General features: G+C 41.8%; 1 protein-coding gene across 5 annotated transcripts in view; it reads left to right on the top strand.

Moving 5' to 3' along the window:
• The window catches only part of THADA (THADA armadillo repeat containing), an 828,919-nt gene that overhangs the window by 88,788 nt on the left and 717,207 nt on the right, over positions 1 to 22,924 (top strand). For all 5 annotated transcript variants that reach the window (XR_003855359.1, XM_029593321.1, XM_029593322.1 and 2 more), the window contains exons 13-18: positions 2,625 to 2,780; positions 4,484 to 4,612; positions 8,142 to 8,265; positions 15,616 to 15,767; positions 17,616 to 17,838; positions 22,257 to 22,392. Coding sequence is in view for 4 of the 5 variants with exons in the window: in XM_029593321.1 (XP_029449181.1) it covers positions 2,625 to 2,780; positions 4,484 to 4,612; positions 8,142 to 8,265; positions 15,616 to 15,767; positions 17,616 to 17,838; positions 22,257 to 22,392 (920 nt within the window). In the remaining variant the exon portion in view is untranslated. The remainder of the gene's footprint in view (positions 1 to 2,624; positions 2,781 to 4,483; positions 4,613 to 8,141; positions 8,266 to 15,615; positions 15,768 to 17,615; positions 17,839 to 22,256; positions 22,393 to 22,924) is intronic.

Here is a 22,924-nt window from a genome sequence, read left to right as displayed (position 1 = left end):
AATGTAAATACAGAAATATATTTTTTCTCACAGAACAGCCAATGGTGCATAAACATCCACATCTATCCCCAGTGCTTTGCACATCCCTGCCACACTCTGAGTGTATGCACTATTATGGGGCTTGATCGTGTATTTCTCCTCATGTGATGAGATGGGGGGACATACATGACAGCAGTGCTAAATCTACATTCTCTGTTACTCTCGCCTCCAGAGATAACCAGGGCTGGGAGCTATCTGTACCAAGCCATGTATGTAGAACTATTAACCTTGAAGCCCAGTAATATCCTAAAAGATTGGGAAGTGACATTCCACCCCCATTTTTTGGTTCGCCATAACATGCTTAATTTCACTCTTGGGGTCCTCCCCTGCCAAATAAACTGCGATATCTGCCCATTAAGTTTATTCAAAAATTTCTTAGGTAAGTCAATAGGAAGATGTTGAAACAGATAAATTAGCCTGGGTAAAATATTCATTTTGAGTATTCCAATGAACCCTGCCCATATAATGAAAAGACCCAACCATTGCCGCATATCCTCAGGTATCTTATTATAAACCAGCATGTAGTTCATACTATATATGTCTGACCAATTTTGAGGAATACAGATACCCAAGTATTTGAAGCCATCCCCAGCCATACGGAAAGGCCGCATACCATCCAGACCTGAATGAGCCACAGCACCCCCCCAAGAAGAACACCTCAGACTTTTGATAGTTTACAGCATGCCCGGAGACTTTACCATGTTCCTCCAGGATCTTTAAAACTCTGCGTGCAGACTTGGACATATCTGTAAAATATCGTAGCACATCATCCGCGTACAATGATATTTTATGTCTCCCTCGCAGGTCTTTTGTAGGTGGATTTCCTTCGACTGTAGGTGGCCTGTCCTTTGAGTTTCTTGAGGTGCAGGAATATCTGGTACGAGGGCCCATAGTTTTTGAAGGATCATGCTCCATTCTTTCTCATGGCTTGGCTCGGCTCTTGAGCAGAGACGACACTTTAAGTTGGCATATTCTTCCGTGGTGATTTCCATATTGTTGAAGTCCAGGAAATAGACTATCTCCTTAGCCTACGTCAGAGTCTTGCGTTTGGGCAATTTTGTCATGACAGGTTGGGGTCTCTTTGGTGGGCCACAGTTTCTTGCATCCTAGCCTTCTTTCAGGGAGGAATTGATAAGGATCTAGCCCTGAATTCCTTGAAGGTGCAGGTAGCGGCTATTGCTTGTTATCGGAGGACCGTTGAGGGTGCCTCTACTCATGATTCTTAAGGGGGGGGGTTAGAGTCTGCGTCCTCCTTTCCGACCCGTTGTACCTCCCTGGGACCATAACTGATCCTGAGAGCTCTGTTGAGGTGCTCTCTTTGAGCTGCTGAGTCAGAGTTCCTTGAATGATTTGCCTCTGAAGACTGACTTTCTTGTGGTGATCTGTTCTGCGAGGTGGGTCTTGGACCTACAGACCCTGTCTTGTCAAGACCCCCTTCTAATGATCTTGCCGAATACAGTGATTTTTAGTCCAGTGCCATCCTTTTTCCCTAAGGTCAATTCTGAATTCCACCTTAACCAGACTATTTCTCTTCCATCTTTTTCTCGGGAGGAGTGCAGCCATGAGTATTGTTCACTCCAATATTTGGATGTGCGGAGACTCATCCTGTGTTATCTGGAGGTCACTAATGATTTTCCCAAGTCAGATAAGTTTGGGTTTTTTTTTCTTTGGGGGGGGGCCATGTAAGGGAGAGGCGGCATCAGACTACCTAAACCCATTGGATAAAGCAGACAATTGAGTCAGCTTACCTGCTGAAGGGTAAGCGCTTTCCGGAATTGGCTTGCATGTATTCTACAAGGGAGCAATTAGTGTCCTGGGCAGAGATGCAGGTATTGGCGCCAATGATAATTTAACAGAGCGGCCACCTGGTCCTTTATGAACACTTTTGTCAAGCATTATTGGGTGGATGTCATGGCATGGGAGGATACTGCCTTTGTTGCAGGGGTCCTTAGGGCAGCTTTCGCTTCCTCCCACCCGGGTAAATGAAGCTTTGGTACTTCCCACTTGCCATGGCTGGGAATGGATATGGTGTAGAAGTAGCATTTAGAGCCCGAGGGTTGGCAGGGGAGAACAGGGAGTGAGTCAGTTATCCCCAAGGGTGACAACTAGTGCCCAGCTTCAGGACTCATGAGAAGGGTTATAGCTGCAATGACTGGGCAAAGCCTGTTTATTTATATATTTATTTAAAAATTGTGTACAGCCTGCCAATCGAAATGCTGTGACATGGGAGGGGATATAAAATAGGTGTAAAGTTTCCAGGTAGTTGCTAATGATGGATGATGATGTTGTAGCACCACAGAGACCAATTTCAGTTGATCTGGAGGCCAAAAGAAAGAAGAAGAAACTGTTGGGCAAAATAAAAGATGACTATGTCTTTGATATCTGGTCACTGACTTGATAATAAGCAGTTTTAAAGCTTCTTACGGGTTTAGCTGCTTATCTCATATGCTAGCCGATACATAAAACCACTGTTATATAATCTTAGTCAACTAATAAGTATGTGCATATATATATATGTATATATATATGTATATATATATTTTAAAGCATTCACAGATTCTATGGCCATCTTCTTTCTTTTTTAGGTCCGCATGGATACTCTGGGTTTGCTTTGCGAAAGCCATCGTAGCACAGAAATTGTTTCCGTGGAAGAGATGGAAATGATTAAATTCTGTATCAAGTACAACTTAAGCAGCCAATCTCCATCTGTGAGGCAACAGATTTGTTGTCTTTTGAAAAAGGTGAGCTGGTATTCAACAGCAAAAGCTGTACACGAAGGCTATGATTTTTGCGACTCTCCGGAATCTTTTGCCTTTCTAGGACTACGTTTTCAGAAGGTTGCATGTAGGTTGACATCTGGTGACTTGAATGACTGTTGGCAGTTGTTAGACATAGGGAGGGTAATTTTAAAAGCCATGTCCACAGATAAAACAGTGCTTTGCCTGTAGAAATGAGCTTTAAGAAAATTGCTTACCCTGTGTGCAGATGTATGTATGTGGGTTTGTGCCACTACACGTGTAAAGTCTCTTGTAGGGAGAAGAGGCATTCCAGGGAATGGGTTGGAGAGGGGTGTGAACTTGTATGCAAATGCTGGAATTTTTAAACATATGTACATAAATTTACCTGAAAAAAAAACTTCCTGCATGAATTAGCAGGAATAAATGTGTGTGGATAGTTTTTTTGGAATGATTTTGAAAGGGAAAGTAAGTTTGTGCTTTCCTTTTGAAAATTAGTGTGAAATCCACAGATAAGATACCCTTGGATGTTGTACCAATGTGGGCAATTACAATATTATGCCCTACCCAACGTTTTCCAATACTCATGGTTTTAAATTTCTTACAATTGTTTTGCATAATGTACTGTAATAATTACGAGGTTCATATTCAGCTATTGGCAGTCTGCTTAAGTTATCTGGTCAAAGTGGGTAAAGTGGAACTATCCAGATAATTTTAGCACTGCCTCATGACACAATCAAACTTATCCAGATAACTTACCTGAATGCCTCTGAACATTTCTGCCTTATTCATCTAAGTTTTTATCTGGATAGCGACAGTAGAATAAGTCTGAGATGAACAAAGCAGTAAATTAAAAAACTGTGGTTTGTCCAGTTGAGTCCCAAACTTAGCTGAACAAACTGTCTGAATATGGTCCTCTGTATTTCTTGATTTGGGCGCTAATTTGACTCTGGTCCTTGTGGTTCCACATATGGAAAATCTTTTTGCTCCAAGTTAGAAACCTCTGCTTCAATGAGAGAGCAATTTGATTTTAAAATCTGACAGCTATTTTCAAATTCCATGAGTAGGGTTTACATTTATAATAATTTGTACTTCAGTGTTGATTGTAAAATAAATTTTGTTCCTTGCCTTGAAATTTTCGGCCATGTATTAATTAGTGTGAAATTGATTGTTCATTTTGCTAAATTGTGTTCGTTTTGCAAAATTTGACTTGCAGTATTTTATATAATACTAATTGATAGTTTGTTTTGGTACTTGCCAGGTATTTGTAGCCTGGATTGGCCACTGTTGGAAACAGGATGCTGGGCTTGATGGACCCTTGGTCTGACCCAGTATGGCATGTTTTTATGTTCTTAGTTGAATCTTTGTAATGCGTTTTTTAAATTGAGACTTCGAATTTAAGAAAATCTGTTTAATTGCCTAACAATGCCTCTGTAAAGGTCCTTATAAAAAAAATAGATGGGTAATTATTTGGAAACACATTATTATAGATGTATAACATACACACTGAATAAAGAGGACAGATGCATAAGCTCATTTGAGTGGATGCTTAACACAGATGACATTTTATGCATGCTGCTCCTGTATATTTTGCTATTTATTGCAAGTACATTTTCAGAAACTTGTTTTGATTCCTCACAAGAACCTCAACATATGTAAATTTGTATACAAATTTTATTATACTAATCCTATTCTGGTTGTATTTGAAGTTGTTTTTCAGGATACAGGAAAGTTCTCAGGTACTGTATAAATTGGAGCAAAACAAAAGCAATCCAGGCCCTATTGGTGACAATGACTTTGTGGTTTGGGATCCTTCTGTGAGTTTACAGCAGTACAAGGTGAGGAAACCACTGGAGTCCATGGGATGGCAGGGGACTGAGGGGAAACAGCTGTTGAGGGAAAAAGAGCCATCATTGAATTTATTAGCAAAAATCTGTATGTGCTCCAAAGGGAAGACCGATTAGATGCTACCAATTTAACTTTCTTCAGTAACTGGACAAAAAGTAGAGTGTTCAGATGGGGAAGTTATAGTAAGGAACTAAAATGATGCTGAAACCTGTAGGCAGTAATAGAAGGCATATGGCAGCAGGACAACTCTCACATTAAAATGTTTTGCTTTCGATGTTTTTTAATTGTCATTTATTTTTGGGCTACACTCTTGCATAGTTATTCATATTATCTTCATGCCCGTCAATCTGTGTTTATACATAGAAGTTGTAACTCTTTAGAGAGTGTTATCAGAGTGGAGGCGAGATTAAGACCAATATTTAGCATGGCAAGAGGACAGTTTAACTGGCTAAATTTAGCTAGATAATTTGTCATGGAAAGGAGAGACACGCAAGGCATGCTGAAACCGCACAATGCCATCAAGCATCAAAACAGAATGCCCCTTCTGGGAGACAGTTTCAGTAGAGTCAAACAGAAATCACAAAATAATACCAACAGAAAGCTTCTGCTGGGAGACTCTGTCTTCAAAAGCACTAACCTGGGAACTCAGTTTGAGGGATACACAATAGCAAAATGCCTTCCAGAATCCTCAGCTGGCAGAAATAGAAACCAGATTCACTACCATTAAGGAAGAAAGTAAGGAATATAAAACTGATGTTATACATCTGGGAATAAAAGACCTTGCTAAAAACAGCATCCAAGAATTACAGAGATATTTACAGAACCTGGGGAAGCAGTTTGGGCACGTGGCACATAGCCACATCAGAAGTGTTACCTGTTCAAGGGAAGGGAAAGATTACCTCATATAGACAACTTCAATATGTAGCTCAAAACCTGGTGTAAAGAAGGATTTGGATACAATGGGGGTTGGGCAGTGTATGGAATGATAAGTCTATACAGCAAAGGTGGCTTACATCTGACTGTGGTTGGAAAAAGGATCCTAAGTGAGAAACTCAGAACTTATGTCATCAGTCGTTTAAACTAAAGGATTGGGTGACAGAAGGAAGTCAGTGGAATTAACATGTCATCCCCAATGCATATAAATATGAGAAGTGGTTGGAGAAATGAACAAAATTAATCTACTTTTTAGCAAAAGTGTAATAAAGATGTCTGGGAAGAGCAGCAAAATGAGGGGGAAAAAGCTGGAAAGCTATGTATGCAAATGCTCGCAGTCTGTGCAACAAAGTTTCAGATTTGTAGGCCCTAATGGTAGAAGTGGACTTGGATATTGTAGCTATATTGGAGACATGGTTCAGTGAGTCTCATGAATAGGATATGACCTGTTGCGGAAAGATAGAGAGGGCAATAAAGGAGAAGGAGTAGTTCTGTATGTTAAAAACAATATCCTAGTAACTGAAATGCGGGGCAAATGGGGGAATGAAGAGGTGATGTGGGCTATCTTAAAGGAGATTTTAATCTGCCGAAGGTGGATTGGAGTATCCTTACTGCATAATCTGTAAGGAGTAGGAAGATTGTGGATGCCTTTTAAGCAGCTCTGCTTAGGCAAATGGCGATGGAACCTACAAGGTTATGACCCTTAGCCCGATTCAGCTACCGAATCTCTGAAAACCATTTTCAAAGAAAATGCATTCCCTTGGTCTTTTCAGGAACACCCAGAATACGTAAATTACACCGACATGACCAGTTTTTTAAGTCATCGAGTTTATCCCAGGCCATAATAGTTTTTTCTAACTTCTCAATTTATGCTGTAAGCGATGTAAAGGCTAACTCCAAATCAAACATTTTCTGCTCTTGCTCCTTACGTTCCCCGTGCGAGGTCACAGACTCGGAAATTTTAGCCCCTTTATCTACAGTAACACTTTAATGGTCATTAAGCTTCGTAGATATGCAATCACCAAAATTTTCTTTGAGTGCTTGAATGTAGTCAAACTACTCACCCGATTCCACAGCCCTGAATGACTCTTGTCCTCCGAGACTGTCTCCTCCTCGGTACTCCGCTTTTCAAACGATTGTCTGTTTTCTTTGCATTATGGGTCTTTTTGGCCCAGATTGACGGCAGCAGTTCTTTACTTGTTTCTTTAGTAGGAGCCATACTTAAAGATTGCAAAAAAGGATGCATTATTATAAATTTTAAAACGAGACAGGTGGGAGCTCAGCTCTTATGCGATCTCCATGGTCAGCGCATAACTGGAAGTCCCGATTTAAGAAAATTTGAGGAGTAATCGAAGGTTTGGCCATTGAAATTCAGCGCCAATAAGTGCAAAGCCATGCATCTGGGAGACAGAAATCCAAAGAAGCTGTACATGATAGCTGGTTAAAGACTGATATGCATTGATTGGGAGAGAGACCTCGGGGTGACAAGGTGGTGGCTAATGCTAGAGGGATTCTGGGATGCTTAGAGAGAGGCATTTCCAGCAAGAAAAAGGACAATGATAATGTTCTTGTATAGATCATTGGCAAGGCCTTGTGGTGTACTGTGTTCAGTTCTGGGGACCATAGCTCAAAAAGGAAACAGACAGGATGGAAGCAGTCCAGAGAAAGGCAACCAAAACGGTGTGCACCAAAAGAGTTATGAGATGAGAATGAAGGACATAAATATGTACACACTGGAAGAGAGGATGGATAAGGGGGATACAATATAAACTTTTAAGGAATTAAACCTTTTGATGAGAAGAAAGCTGTAGAACAGTGTGTCATAATATGAAGGTCCAAGGGGATCAAGTCAGGACTAACATCAGGAAGTATTTCTTCATGGAAAGGGTTGAGGATGTATGGAATGCCCTTCTGGAAGAGGCTGTAAGGACAAAGACAGTAATGGAGTTCAAAACGGCAAGGGATAAACACAGGGTTCCTAGTGGCTAAATGGAGATGAAGAAGGAGTAACCCATGCTGACTGAGGTAACCTGCACAGAGCAACAATTACCCTAAGAATAAACAAAACAAAAGATTGCTGGGCAGACTGGATGGACCACAGAGATCTTTTTCAGCCGACATCTGCTATGTGGTGCTGATTAGGTGCTCTGTTGAATATAGCTGAATAAAGTCCTAGTTAGCCAGATAAACTTATCCGGCTAATTCAAGGACTGCTCTCTGGCATGACTATTGGAGTTATCCTGATAAGTCATCCAGCTACTTTAACTCTGTCCTGCTCTCTGCCTCCAACATATCAAGTTCATTTTTATATGGTTAAACTGTTAACCAGATATATTGGAGACAGAGAGCAGGAAATTTAAAAGTAGTGGTTTGTCCAGCTGAGTCCTGAAATTAACAGGACAAACCATCTGAATATTGACTACTTTGTTCTTTTGTAATGATGTGATATTGTATGCATGGTATGCTAAGCCCCAGGTTAGAAATGTGCATACTATCTTTAAATTGCCTAGCCTCAAGAACTTGTCAAGGTGAAAGTAGTGTAGGGTTAATCTATGGAAACTTATGCTTACCCTTTTTCATTTCTAGGGCTTCATGTTGGCTATCAGTAATAGTCTTTTCGAAGCACTGTTTCCTGGCTCATCGCATCCGACCCGATTTTCTGCTTTGACTATTTTAGGGTCAATAGCTGATATATTTTGCATTCCAGAAGGTGAGATATCTGACTTGGTGAATGATCTGTTTATATATACGTTCAGCTTGCTGAGTGCACGGTAGCTGGTGAACAAAGCAAGAGGCTGACAAGTTGTATTATAATGTTCATTTCAGGGAGACATTACATGGTTGTCATAAAGCAATCGTCTTGGATAATACAGCCTGATACCCATATAGTTTAGATTGCCCGACCATTGCTGCCTTGTGTAACATACAGATCAGCCAACTGATTTGATCTTCAGTAGAGGTTTTAGGTGGAAGAAGAGGAGATGTGAGAGGTGGAAAGAGGGAGATGAAGGAGGTGTGATAGAGGAGTTGAAGAGTGGAGTGCTTTTGTGTATTTTCAAAATATGATGAAATATAAAAAATCTACAGTTCTGATATTACTAGTGTCTAAAACTAAAGCAGTAAAGTTACCTCAGTACCATTCTAAAGGTAAAACCTAACTGGGAGCCAGTAAATCAAATGAAAAGGCTTTAGTAACATTGAGTTATATAAAATATACTGAACTGTCTGGCTTTTGCAAACTGCACTGGTGAAAATGGTGCTTCATACTTGTTGAAATTTCCTGGCCTGAATTCTGCTTTATATGCACAAGCAACATTAAAGTATATTATTGTACCTCAGGGGTAAGTAACTCCAGTCCTGAAGTGCCACAAACAAGATATCCACAATGAATATGAATAAAATATATTTGCATACGGTGGAGGCAGTGCATGCAAATATACCTCGTACATATTCATTGTGGATATCCTGAAAACTAGACCTGTTTGTGGCATTATGGATCCGGAGTTGCCTAGGCCTGCTACACTTGGCCAGGAAGAGCATATCCTTTTTATTTTGGTTTTTCCCCCTTTTTGCTTTCTTTGTGATCTGGACTGGCCACTGTTAGAAACGGGAGGCTAGGCTTGATGGACCTTTGGTCTGACCCAGAATGGCAAAACTTATGTTCTTATGGGTGGCACTAGGTAACTGACTTGGCACTGCTTGTTTGCCAGCAATGACAGCCATCTTTCATCTCCTCTCCCCAGGCCTCTTTGGTCTGCCTAGTTTTGACTATCCCCAGCAGGGACTCTGAATCAGGATCTACAGTGCTATGGCCTGAGCCACAGTGACCAGCCCAATAAAATAACCTTGATTTGGGGTTTGTCATTTTGCAGGAACAGTCAGTCTGCTGTGGAGCTTGCAGTTAATTATAAACCAAATTTGAAAAATTGAAATGAATTAAATTAGTAATATTCCTAAGATACCTACATCACAATCAACCATAAGATAGAAGAATATGCTTTGTTTTGGTCTTGGCTGTAGAAGCAGTCATGTGTTTTTTCCCTATTGTCTGCTTATCTGTGCTCAGACCATAAAAGTTGGGGCCCAGCTCTGGCTGTCATCTGAATCTAATCTCTCCCCCCCCCCCCCTTGCTATTGAAGCAGAGAGCAATGTGGCAGTTGCACAAAAATCATCAAGGGTGATCAGTTAATGGTAGTGATCCCATGCCTACTGATTAAGGTTAGTAACTGCCACTCCATGCAGGTTACTCCCATACTCCTTTTTCTTTATTTTGAACCTCTAACTTTTAGGGATCCACAGTGTTTATCCCTTGCCCTCTTGAACTCGTTTACTGTTTTCATCCTCACCACCAACTCCGGAAGGGCATTCCAAGCATCTATACTCTCTCTCTGAAGAAATATTTCCTTACTGTTCTGAGTGGTCCCCACCTGCAGTTTCATTTGTGACCCCTAGTTCTACTGTTTCCTTTCCAACGGAAAAGGTTTGAAGTATGACAAAACAAAATTTATAAGGGAAAGTTAATGGATAAAGAAACTGAGATCTGGCTTTTGCAGAGACTTGCTGGATGAGAACAATGGACACACAATGCCGATTGATCAGTGATGAGAAATATATATATTCTGCTTCATCAAGGCAGGCCAGTCCACACAAGTGGGTTGTACATTCCAATCAGCAGATGGAGATAGAGATCACTGATTCACTAATGTACTCCTGTGTAGTTCTGGACAGACATCAGCCTGCCAGTATTTTCCATCTCCAGCAGATGGTGGACATGCATAAATTCTTGTGGACGTAGGCCTGCCAGGATGAGGCAGGTAACATGATGGACCTCCTGAGGTGAGCCTCCTGATGTGAAAGCAAGCACTCCCTCCCTCAATTGAGAGTTCTGGACTGACAAGAAAGGAGTGAGGTGAAGGCTGGTTCTGTCTCCCTCCTCTTGACAGGGAAGGAGTTCCAGTAGGGTAAAGAAGCCTTGGACTTCTGTATGCCTATCTTCTTTCCCTGTCTATGTCCTGTCTCAGTGTGCTGGCTGTCTTTTTTTCCCCAGGGTACTCTATTTGTTGCAGGCAGGGAGCCTATCCTTTGTACGGCTGACTAAGAAAGTTTAAAAAATAAAATGGTGCAGCTGTGAGCCTAGTTAAGCGACTCTGTGAACGTCCCGGCAGTCAGAAAGTTGCATCGAGCAGCTTGGTGCAGCAGGGCTTGGCGTGCTGAGTAGGAGCCAGGCCAGGAGAGTGGCACGATCGATTGAGCCGTGAAGGAGAACGCGGCACGCGCCATTTTGACTGCAGCTTTGCTAGTGAGAGCATGAGGCAGATGTCATCACGGCGACAATGGCATCAAGAGGCCAACATTGAAAGAGGCATCAGGTATCCAGCAGATCCCCGAAAGGTTATCCATTTCTTGTATTTCACTCCCAGGGATAAGCACTGACTTTCCCACGTCTGCCTGATAAATGTTTATGGACTTTTCCTTCCGGAAATTGTCCAGTCCTCTCTTGAATTCCACTATGTATTTGACCACATCCTCTGTCAACAGATTCCATAGCTTTAATGTGCACTGAGTAAAAAAATACTTCCTATGATTTTTTTAATCTGTTGTATGCTAGTTTCATGGGTTGTCCTCCTAGTCCTAGTGTTCTCTGTCAACAAGCAGGACTGAATTATCCATGACACATAGGGTGATGTCATCGGATATCGCCAAACAAACCATTTCTCTAGCTCAGTAACGTTTTACTACTGAGCAAGTGCAGGAGTTCCCATGCATGTGCTGCCTCATGAGCCCCTCGGTCTTTTTTGTCTGAGCTTCCACATGTATATGTATCTTCTCTCTTAAAATTTTCATTTTCTCCCTTTTGGCATTGTTGATAACTTTTTCTTGCTGCCTTGGCAGCCTCTCAAATAGACATTTCAGTACTATATTAAAATAAACCCCAAACTAATGGAACAGAAGATGTCTGTTTCCAAGAAGGCCATGGGCAACTGCAAAGATTGTTTGTGGTCACAACATGTCTACAAAGGCTATGACATCTGCTACAAATGGCTGGTGACTGGACTTGGAAAATGGAGAAGTTCCACAGCTCTGACACTCTGCAAATTCCTCAGTGCCATCAACACAAAAGTTGAAGCTTCTGAATTTGGGGACCCCCCTCTACATCTGGAAATGTCGGATCCTATTTGCTCCATCCAGAATCACAGATCTGGTGAAGACTTTTGTTAGGAAAGGTGGACCCTTCTGGTGTGGTGCAGCAGGCCCCCTAGGTCCACACCAGCAGCAGGCAGATGAACCCTGTGATGGACTGGATAAGAGCTTCATCTATACCAACCCCTTTACCTGGGGGTTGAGCTCTTGGGTTCTGGGGGACGGCAGGACATAGGCGAGGGTCCCTGAGGGTTCAGCAGAGTCCAGAATCAGGGCTGGTTCAGGGCAGGCAGCAGACAGGAGTGGTCAGAATCCAGGTGATGATCGGGGCAGGCAGTAGCAAGAATAGTCTATGTGCAGGCTAAGGTCAGTGGCAGGCGGAGCACAAGAAGAGGGGCTGGCAAGCATGGAGGCTGTATGGACACTACAGGGCAGATCAGCGTAAGGCAAGGAAACATGAACTCTGGCAACATGCACTGCTAGAATATCAGGAGATCTGTTGCTGAGGCGCTGGCTGGAAATAAGAGCCAGGTTAATTACCCAGCCAGTGTTGACATCCTCTCTGGGCGCCTGGTTGGTTTCCGACTGTGGAGCCTTGAAGTGAGGGTTCTGCGCATACACGCGTGTCTAAGGGCTGCTGGCAGAGGTGGCGTCTGCCACAAAGAAGATAAAGGATGTGCTGGAGCAGCGAGAGCATCAGGCATTTGGTGCAGTATCTGGAGGAGTTGGTGGTGGCCTGGGAAATTAAGGAACCTCACAGGGAAATCCTGCGAGCCACCAAACTTAACAGTACCCTTCCTCTTAAGCCCACTCTTTAGGCTTCTAGGCTTGGGATTCTGAGGGTAGCATAGATAGAATTCCTTCAGCAATTGGGGGACCTAAAGGTTGAATGCTGGTTCCCACAAATTTTCTTTGTGGCTGTAACCCTTCCACACAATTAGATACTCGACTTGGTTTCATCATGTCCTAGAGTCCAAGATCTCCTGTACTTCATAGCTAATGTGCTAATCAAAGACTGTTTCTGGAGGTTTCGGCAGTCGTCATGAAGGCCAGGAGAGGATCAATGGCTTTAAAAGTGATACATGAAACAATATAAGTACCTGTAATGTGGAGGATTTCTTAATCCGGTATGTCAAAGTCCACACTTGTTGCAGGATGGGGAATGGCTTGATGAATCTAGGCATGAAGCAAATGGTAGGCATCTTGAGGCATACATTTTGCATGCTTAGCCGCACTAGGTCCCCCGGGATAAATTGTGGGGCTGATTTTTTTTTTTTTAATTTTTAATTTTTTTTAAATTGTTTATTTATAGAATTTTAACCATCAATACAGGTATATTTTTGAAAAATACAGTTAAATTTCACAGTTTCCTCAATTTCACATTATACCACAATTACATGGCACAAGAAACAAATTCTATTATAAATCAAACTAAATCAAACTGCAAAAATTACTATGTAATATTAATGAAACGAAAGACAATTCCTAATCTGAGCGATGAAAGAGTTTGAAATAATAACATAAAAGAAAATAATAGAGCTAGAGGAATTAGCGTTACATATCACTTAATTACATCGTAATCAAGATAGTTCTAACTTGAATTCTCCAAGGCACTAGAGTCTAAAAAATTCCGTAATTGATCAGGTTCAAAATATACATTTTTAACACCCTGTCTATTCACTATACATTGGCAAGGGAACCTAAAACTAAACTTTGCTCCCATACCAACTACTTCGGCTCGCATCAGAATAAACTTTTTCCTTCGCTCCTGAGTGGAGTGTGTAATATCTGGAAAGACCCATATGGACTGACCCAAAAAAGGCAGCTTCTTATTGCGGAAAAAAGCTTTAAGTATCATTTCTCTGTCTTGTGCAAATACACATTGTATAAACAAGGTTCCTCTCTTGCTAATCTTTGCTTCCATAGATGTTTCTAGGAATTGTGTTAAATCTAGCTCTGGTTCAGGTACACATTCCTTAGATACTGTCGAAACCGTCTTAGTCATATATACTTTAGCTAATGTGGGCATCAGCTCTTTAGGAATTTTAACACTTCCAATAAATACTTTTTAAACATTTCTAAAGGAGATATCTTTTCAAGTAATGGGAAATTTAGAATACGAAGATTTAAATATCTAATGGAATTTTCTATATTTTCCAATTTTCTTTGTTGTATCATATCAGATTTAATTAATTGTACTTGGTTATTATGCAAGGTAATAACTTTCTGATCTAATTTAGCAATATTTTGCGTATTCAGGGAGATATTAGATTCCATAGGCTGAATTTTCCCCACCACACTAGAAGTAACATCTACAAAGGAGGACACCGATTTTTCTAATACCATTATTGCAGTCCATATAGAGTCCGTTGTGACTTCAGTAGGCTTAGGAATAGCTGGGCAAAGTAAATTAAACTTAGATTCTTGGTTTTCAATTAAACTTCTTAATTCCCTCGATGTTCCTTTTTCCTCTCTAGGAGTAGAGGCTTTTATTACAGGGGGAGTTGAAATTCCTTCCCCCGGTATTAAGCCCTCCGTGAACCCCGCTGCTCCGGATTCCGGGAATAAAACTTCTGAGGGAAACGGGGGGGGGGGGGGGGGGGGGGGGGTAGACTGAGCTCCGGGACTTAAGGTGACCTGTATGTCTGACGAATGCTCCAGCCGCTCCTCTGGATTGAACGCCAAGGACTGCCGCGGAGTTGTAGTAGCCACTACCGGAAACATGAACCCCTCGATTTTTGGTTGAAGGATATCCGAGGCAGGGACTCCAGTCTCAGGCTCCCTGATCCTCGCTTTCCTTTTGGAATGTAGCATAAGTACTTTGAATTGAAAATTCACTCAGGGATCTACTTCGTATAACCCTAGGACTATTAACTACTATTTTAGGAAATTGCCTGACGGGGGTGTTCAGAGAGTAGGAGAGAGATTTTTACTATAAAGAAAAAGTTTTACTCACAGAAATCCAAAAGTTTAAGGGTGCAGTTTCCAGACCAAGCCGCGCGCCGCAGGAAAGGGCGGTTTTGAAGCCTACCGCACCTGGATCAAACAGGTGCCGTTGTTGCAGACCTTCTCGGGGTCTCTCTCCCCTCTCCTTCCCCCCTTGTGGGGTTGATTTTAATTTTTTCATCCTGCTTTTTGAATTGGCTTGCTGCCTTAGTGATCAGTTGGTTGGTCCTTTACCAGAAGTTTTTTTGAGTTCCTTACTTGTGATATGGGCTGCTGGGCCATTCCCTGAGAGTGGAAGAGGAAGAAGAACATTAGTGTGCTTGCCATAGACAACTTGAAAAGGTGATGACCCAGTGGAACTGCTTGTGGTTATTATGTGAGAATTCTGCCCGTGGTAGAAGGATGGCCCAGTCGTCCTGCCTGTTATTGGCATACATCCTCAGGAAATTCTTGAGAATTTGATTTTTTTGATTTGCTCATTTCCTTGTGACTGGTAGGCTGAGGTGAGGTCCAGCATGATCACAAATTTTTTAGAATCCCCTCCAATAGCAGACCATGAATTGGTCACCTCAGTCAGACACCTTTGCCCTTGCCCACATATTAGCAAACCCGTTCTCTCTCCGTCTGTTGGTAGGGGAGTATAAACCTTTGTATCTGGACTGGTTTGGCTGGACCCAAGAAAAGGAAATTATCAGGTAAGAAACATTTTTCCGAAGGAATTCTTGGGATTATAAGATAGAAATGATTTCTTAAAATGTTGAGTGTATTTGTTTCAGCAAGTCTTTGCTTAGCTGTTTTAAGTTTACTGCTGTTTTTATTAAGGTTGTTTTAAGATTGTTTTATGTTGTTTGTCTGTGATTCAGTGTTTTAAATTTGTAATCTGTTTAGTATGGTTTTGTGTTGGATTAGGTGGAATATAAAAGAATTTTAAATAATTAGATTGAAAATCCTTTTCCTGTCCCTTAAAAATAGGTCAGTATCAACAGGTTTTTCAGCTGGCAGCTGCAGTTACTGATGCCCATGTCGAAGTGCTCTTGGAATGTTTCACCAACAGCTTTGAGGAAGTGAAACTTCTTGCCTTTGAACTTCTGAGGAAACTGCCAGATACTGTTGTCTACAGACAGGTATTGTATAACATTGGAAATTATTTTCTTGGAGGTCCATATTCAAAAGCATTTAGTCGGCCAACTCAGAAGTTAGCAGGCTAAATGAATGTTTGGGCTGCTGCTGCCCTCTCAGCCCCGCAGTGCATGTCTTGCACATGGTCACCCTCCTTCAGGCTGGCTTGTCTCTTATCCCCTCAGTCCCATAGTTGATGTCTTGTCCTTGCTCTCCCTCCTTTAGTTGGTCTGGTCTCATGCTGTCTCTCCATTGCTCAGGCTCGTTGTGTCTCATGCTCTCTTTTGAGGCTCTGGCTGACACACACACACACAGTGCAGCTCCTGTCTTTCTTGTTTTTTCCTACTGATGCCTTCTGTATTACTTCCCACTGGCTCAAGCACGTTCTCAGTCCCTGCACCAGGCAGGTGTGGCTGCCACACTTGTGCTGGTTCTCACTAGGGCTCTGCTGCTTCATGTGCATTATTTTTGGGAAGGCTTAGCCTCTCCATATCTGATGCATGCTGCCTATGGTTTAATCTTTGGTTCTGATGCTTGCCCATGGCTCAACACTTCTCCTGCATTGGGTAAGATTTTATTTTATCTTTTGTATTTACCATTTTTTTGCAGTTTTCTCTTTCCTCCTGATTTTGGATTAGGATTTTACGTGGCTCACTGGAGGCCCTGGATTAGATTCCTGACTCAGATCTTCTGCTTCCCAAGCCAGTGTGGGCTGGAGATCCTACAGAAACAGCGGTCACAGCCCCTAGGGGGCTAGTCCCAGTTAATGTGCAATAACGACACCTATAGCTTGATATTTCAAGCTATTGTCTGGCTAACATTTTTAGTTAGCTGGAAATAATGTGGTATTTAAAAAGTTCCCTCTGTTCACGGATGGGTTAAGTCATTACGTAGCTAAAATTTAGCCCGATAAAAACAGGCATTGTGGGGGTGTGGCTAAAATGATTCCAGTCAACGCTGATTAGAAAATTTGCTGTTCCAAAGTTAGCTGGTTAACTAAAACTTAGCCCAGCAGCTGAGCAGGCCTCCTCTCCCGTTCCTCCTAATCCTCAGAAAGCAAATTAAATGTGTGATGTGGGCCGAGCTGCCCTCTTCTACACTGCCCCCAAGAAATTAAAGAAAATAATACGGTTTGTTTATTTGATTTATATTCCGCCTTTCTGCCATTTCAAAGCGGATTACAATCTGAGGGTGAAGTGACTTGCTTAAGGTCACGAGGAGTGGCAGTGGGATTTGAACCCTGGCTTTCCTGGTTCAGAGTCCAGCGCTCTAATCACTAGGTTACTCCTTCACTCCAAGTGCCCCCCCCCCCTTCTACCTCCAAGAAATTAAAGAAAATTTATTGTGGGCTGAGCCGACTCTCTCTTCCCACCCCTATATTCTGTTTAACTTTGAGAGGGTGGCTACTTCACCCGCAATGTTCTTTCTTTCATTTCTTTGAGATAAGGGTAGCTTGCTCAGTCTGTAGCCTCCTCATCTGGTCTGGGGTGTGGAAGACCTGATTTGGGATTCAGAGTTCCCATTGCATGGCAGCATGCAGTACTGCCACTGACTCACCAGACTGGCTCTATGTTGATCTTATTTCAAATGAGTGTAGACTTGTGTCCTGATTGAACACAAAGTTTGTTTTCTGATCTTTTTCTTCCCATTCTTTTTTGGATATACTTATTACCTTTTTCTGTTTATATGTAATCCACAGAACCATGGTTCTTACTATACCTCTGTTCTGAGTGGATTTAAATGGTGCTGTACAATGACAGATAGGTTTGAGTAAAGAACCTCTCAATTCTATCACACATAACCACTGTAAAGAGAAGAGTTTTATTGACTGTTGACACTTTGCTTTGCATCAGGACTCTGAAAGACTCACTGCATTAGTGCAGGCCGCATTGGATCTGAGCACGAGCGCAAAGCACTTTGACTGTGTCACCGCTTCATACCTGCTGAATTTCTTAGTGTATCATCAGGGATTAACGGCAGCTCTATGCACATGCATACGGAATCAGCAGCCCATGCCAGAACTTCATTTGGATCAGAGCTTGGCTGCGAGCACCATGGAGAAGAACACATTAGTTGGTTAGTTCTTTTTTTTAGCTTTATATGTATTAAATTTTCCAAATTTACAATAAAGTATGCAGATTGAAAGAAATATAATGGTTTGTTTGAAAGAAAAAAAAAAGACAACAAATGCTTCTTTATAGGACTTACAGATGCCATAAAAACAAAGGTATTGGAAACAGTTCTGTAACCCATTTTTGGAGAGAGACCAAGAATGAAAGAAAAAGACAAATATATACAAAGGAAAAGTATTTGTATCTTATCGACAAATTAAAAAAAATAGCAGAGAAAATTAATTTAAAATCCTTGAAGGTGAAAATATTAACTCGCAAGATCAAAGAACCAACCACCAAAGTGAAAATGAATAATACTAGAAATGTCACTGGGAATATAACAAAATGACCACCATAATGACTTAGAATATATTAAAGCATAAGGGGAGTATTCTCAGGGAGGGTAACTTTAAAATAAGCATGCGGGCAGCTATATATGTGTGTGTATGCATATGTGAGCGCACATACGCAGACATTTTAAATCATCTGCGCAAGTATGTGTGTACTACTTAAAATACACCTAGTGTGCGTATGTGTGCTCCTAATTTTAAGCGGTTAAATGAGTAACTGTTATTCGCGTTATCTTCTTTAGGAATTTATTGGCTTAAATGTATGCAGCTAAGCAAATCTGAAAACGTGCACGTGTGAAAGAAATAGCCAGTTTGACCCTTTAGTCCACCAATTTGCCCAGTCTTATCTCTAGGTCAACCAGACCCTTTTAGTTCTTCAGCCTGCACTCCCCCCCAGTTTACCCAGACCCCTCACCCAGTTGTTTTAAGCCTAAAAGTAGTTTTCTTATGACTTACACTTCTTCAAGAGCAGAAGTAAATAAGCGTGGGTAACAGCCGGGCGCGTGCTGCGGGTGTGGGATCTAAAATCCTTATTTACATGTGTAAATGTTGACCCCCCCACCACCCTGGAACGCCCCTGACATACCCTTACTCTGCCATCTTTCACCAAGCCTTCGCCGACCCACCAGACAATCACTAGTTGTCCTTCACGCTTACCCGTTATGGTGATTATACTCACGAATGGACTCTGACTCTCCCAGGTTAAAGCACCATTAAGCTTTAACCTATGTACGCCCTATGGTATCACTATTTATTTCCTGCCTTATCTTCTTTCCAGCTTGTTGCAAGCTTCCAAGTTCTCTTCCCTATTGATTGTAACTTTGACTCATTCCTACCTACTGTTTATCTTTCGTTTACTTGAATAGTTACCCCAGTTTTACTCTTGTTAATTGTAAACCGATCCGATATGGTTATTTACTATGAAGGTCGGTATATAAAACTGTTAAATAAATAAATAAATCTTTTTTTTTTTCCCGTGTGTTGGGTTGCTTGCACATACGCATATCTGCTCATAAATGGACCGTTTTAAAATATGAGTTGCTCGCACTCGGCCTAGGTACTCATGAAAATGGGCCTCTTAATGCAAGCAGCTCTTTTAAAATTCACCCCATATAGGGTACACCTTACCCATTAAGTGTACCTACGTCACTTATCATCATACTCCTACTTATGCAAATGTCCACAAATTGTTTTAAGTTCAACTTTTTTAAAACAATTTTTGGTTTCACCATAGGAGATTTGCAAGACTGTGATTTGGGGTTCCTTGCATTTCTTTTCCAGGCATTGCTGCTTAGATGTTTGTGCTACAGATGCTGCTGCTTTTGGAGTAGGCTTGAGGGCAGGCATGGGTAGCTCCCTCCTAGTTTAAGTGTTGCTTGAGTACATCCCGTGCATCTGGACTGATCTGGTGGGACAAAAAGGAAGAGATAATTTGGTGTTAACTGCAGACCAGTCCAGTAACCCAAGCAAATTTAAGCATTGCCTGCTTATCAGAAGAAATGATTTTTTTTCAGCCAGATAATATGTTACTCTGTTAAGTTTGATATTAGGTCCTCAGTTTAGAGAGGATTCAATTCAGTCAAGGGCAGTTATCAATTCCCCTGCTCGTCAGGGGAAAATATTTATTTGTTGCTTTGATACAGAAATATTGGAAAGCTGCAGGCTGCATGAGACCTTTATCTAGGGCAGTTCAGTTTTCTAGTTTTTCTCTATCTTCATGTACTGTTAGGTGGAAAATCTCGAATGGTCTGGTAGAACTCGAGGAAAGAAAATTTTGTAGGTGAGACCAAATTTTCTTTCATCCATGAGAAGATGCCGGTTCATTCTGTTTAACAGGGTGGATGTCTGCTATTTGGGAAACAGTGAACGATGATCACTTCTCTTCTGTCTTGCACCGTAAGGTCAAACTGTAGCTCCTGTGACAATCTGGTGGGGTCTCATTTTGTTTCTGAAGGGGAAAAAAATAGTGTGATTGCTATGTTAATCCACTTGAATATGTGGAAATAATGTTTAATATGAAAATCAGATAAAACAAAAAATAGAAAAAACTGATGTAAGGTGAAACGACCAGCTTTTAGGAGCTACACACCCCATCTCAGGGACAGAGAGAATGAGCAACATCATCTGCTCATTTTGTTGTGGGATTACCTTGCTCTTTTGGTACTTTTGGATCTGAAATATAACATAAACAACAATGACTAGTACATCAAACTGATAGTTGATATAAGTCTCAAGCAATTTTGTGAAGTTGTTGCAAACAGTTAAAATGCTTTCCTTTATTTATGTATAGGGATGTGAATCGTGTCCTCGATCGTCTTAACGATCGATTTCGGCTGGGAGGGGGAGGGAATCGTATTGTTGCCGTTTGGGGGGGTAAAATATCGTGAAAAATCGTTAAAAATCGTGAAAAATCGAAAAATCGAAAAACCGGCACATTAAAACCCCCTAAAACCCACCCCCGACCCTTTAAATTAAATCCCCCACCCTCCCGAACCCCCCCCCCAAATAACTTAAATAACCTGCGGGTCCAGCGGCGGTCCGGAACGGCAGCGGTCCGGAAAGGGCTCCTGCTCTGAATCTTGTCGTCTTCAGCCGGCGCCATTTTCCAAAATGGCGCCGAAAAATGGCGGCGGCCATAGACGAAAAAGATTGGACGGCAGGAGGTCCTTCCGGACCCCCCGCTGGACTTTTGGCAAGTCTCGTGGGGGTCAGGAGGCCCCCCACAAGCTGGCCAAAAGTTCCTGGAGGTCCAGCGGGGGTCAGGGAGCGATTTCCCGCCGCGAATCGTTTTCGTACGGAAAATGGCGCCGGCAGGAGATCGACTGCAGGAGGTCGTTCAGCGAGGCGCCGGAACCCTCGCTGAACGACCTCCTGCAGTCGATCTCCTGCCGGCGCCATTTTCCGTACGAAAACAATTCGCGGCGGGAAATCGCTCCCTGACCCCCGCTGGACCTCCAGGAACTTTTGGCCAGCTTGTGGGGGGCCTCCTACCCCCACGAGATTTGCCAAAAGTCCAGCGGGGGTCCGGAAGGACCTCCTGCCGTCCAATCTTTTTCGTCTATGGCCGCCGCCATTTTTCGGCGCCATTTTGGAAAATGGCGCCGGCTGAAGACGACAAGATTCAGAGCAGGAGCCCGTTCCGGACCGCTGCCGTTCCGGACCGCCGCTGGACCCGCAGGTTATTTAAGTTATTTGGGGGGGGTTCGGGAGGGTGGGGGATTTAATTTAAAGGGTCGGGGGTGGGTTTTAGGGGGTTTTAGTGTGCCGGCTCACGATTCTAACGATTTATAACGATAAATCGTTAGAATCTGTATTGTATTGTGTTCCATAACGGTTTAAGACGATATTAAAATTATCGGACGATAATTTTAATCGTCCTAAAACGATTCACATCCCTATTTATGTAAGCACAATAATATTCTCTTTTTTATTTTTTATTTAGGTTGTATATATTTTTTTAAATAGGAGGAAAAGACCTCAGTACTGGCAAGGAATCTGATAATTTACAGAAACTGATTAGCCAGTTGTTGCAATCACCGGTCTTATAACTCCTTTTTTTGTTTGTAACTTTTTTCTTAAAATCTTTTCGTTAAATCCACATTCAATTTCTTTACTCTTGTTAACCTCCAGATATTCATTTGAAAAACAACTTCTAAATGAAAGCATTTAAACAGTATTCTGTTTTAAGCTGTATTTCCTGGCTTTATAGTAACATTTTGCTATTTACTGGGTGAACGGAGGTACCATCTTCATACGTTCTCAATTTTAATTTTGATGCCGACAATAAGTGAAGCACCTATCTTGCAACTTGCCTAAAGTTCTTATTTTTTCTTCCTTATAAGTCTTATAAGCCTTATAAGTCTTTTTTTTTTTTAGACACGCTGTAATAAATCAAATAGTCCCGCCACAAAAAACAAACAACTTCATAGAATGATTGATCAGCCAATAGAAATTGACAAATGACCGTGTTATGCAAAGGGTTCAGTGTGTAGAAGTGGATTGTTCTTAAGTGTATTTCATGCTTTTGTTTCAGTTGTCTCTTGTTTGCTGGGTAGTCTTGAGAATGAGATCTCCCAAGCTGAAAGATCCTTGTTACAAGCAGCGGCTCTCTTCCCCATGTACGGCAGAGTGCATTGTATCATTGCAGCCCTGCAGCAGTTACCTCTACGGTAAGTGAAATTGGGCAAGAGTTAGGTAAGGAGGAAAGCAATGTGTGATTACAACATTAAACAAATGCTCAGAAGAAAGCTTGAGTGCAAATTCAAATCCCCTATGTCACCAACTCTTGAGAGGTTGAGTAAATCACATATTAAGTGTCCCTCTTTTTCCTAACCCCTGTGGAAGCTCTCATGCAATCTGGACAGCATTGTAACATAGTAAATGAAGATAAAGACCAAAATGGCTGTCCAATAGTGATTTTCTCCACTTTGGATATATGCACATATAACCATATGGAGCTCAGTACCCACCACACCCTCTTTCCCCTTCCCTCATGTTCCTCATCCAACCTCTTAAAGTTGTACGCTGTTTTTTAGGGTTTTAACTGATGCTCTGTACAGATTACCCCAATGCTTTCTTGCATATCTCATGGAATTGTGTCCCTGCTCTGTGCAGGTTACCCCATGCCTTCTAGGAAACACAGTAAAGTTATATTACTGCTGTTTTGGGCTATAACTAACTTTCTTCTAAGCTATATCTTCC

The sequence above is a fragment of the Rhinatrema bivittatum genome, chromosome 3, assembly GCF_901001135.1.
Source record: "Rhinatrema bivittatum chromosome 3, aRhiBiv1.1, whole genome shotgun sequence".
NCBI classification, from domain to species: Eukaryota; Metazoa; Chordata; class Amphibia; order Gymnophiona; family Rhinatrematidae; genus Rhinatrema; species Rhinatrema bivittatum.
The sequence above is the reverse complement of the archived record's forward strand: the minus strand, read 5'-3'. Positions and strand labels throughout refer to the sequence as shown.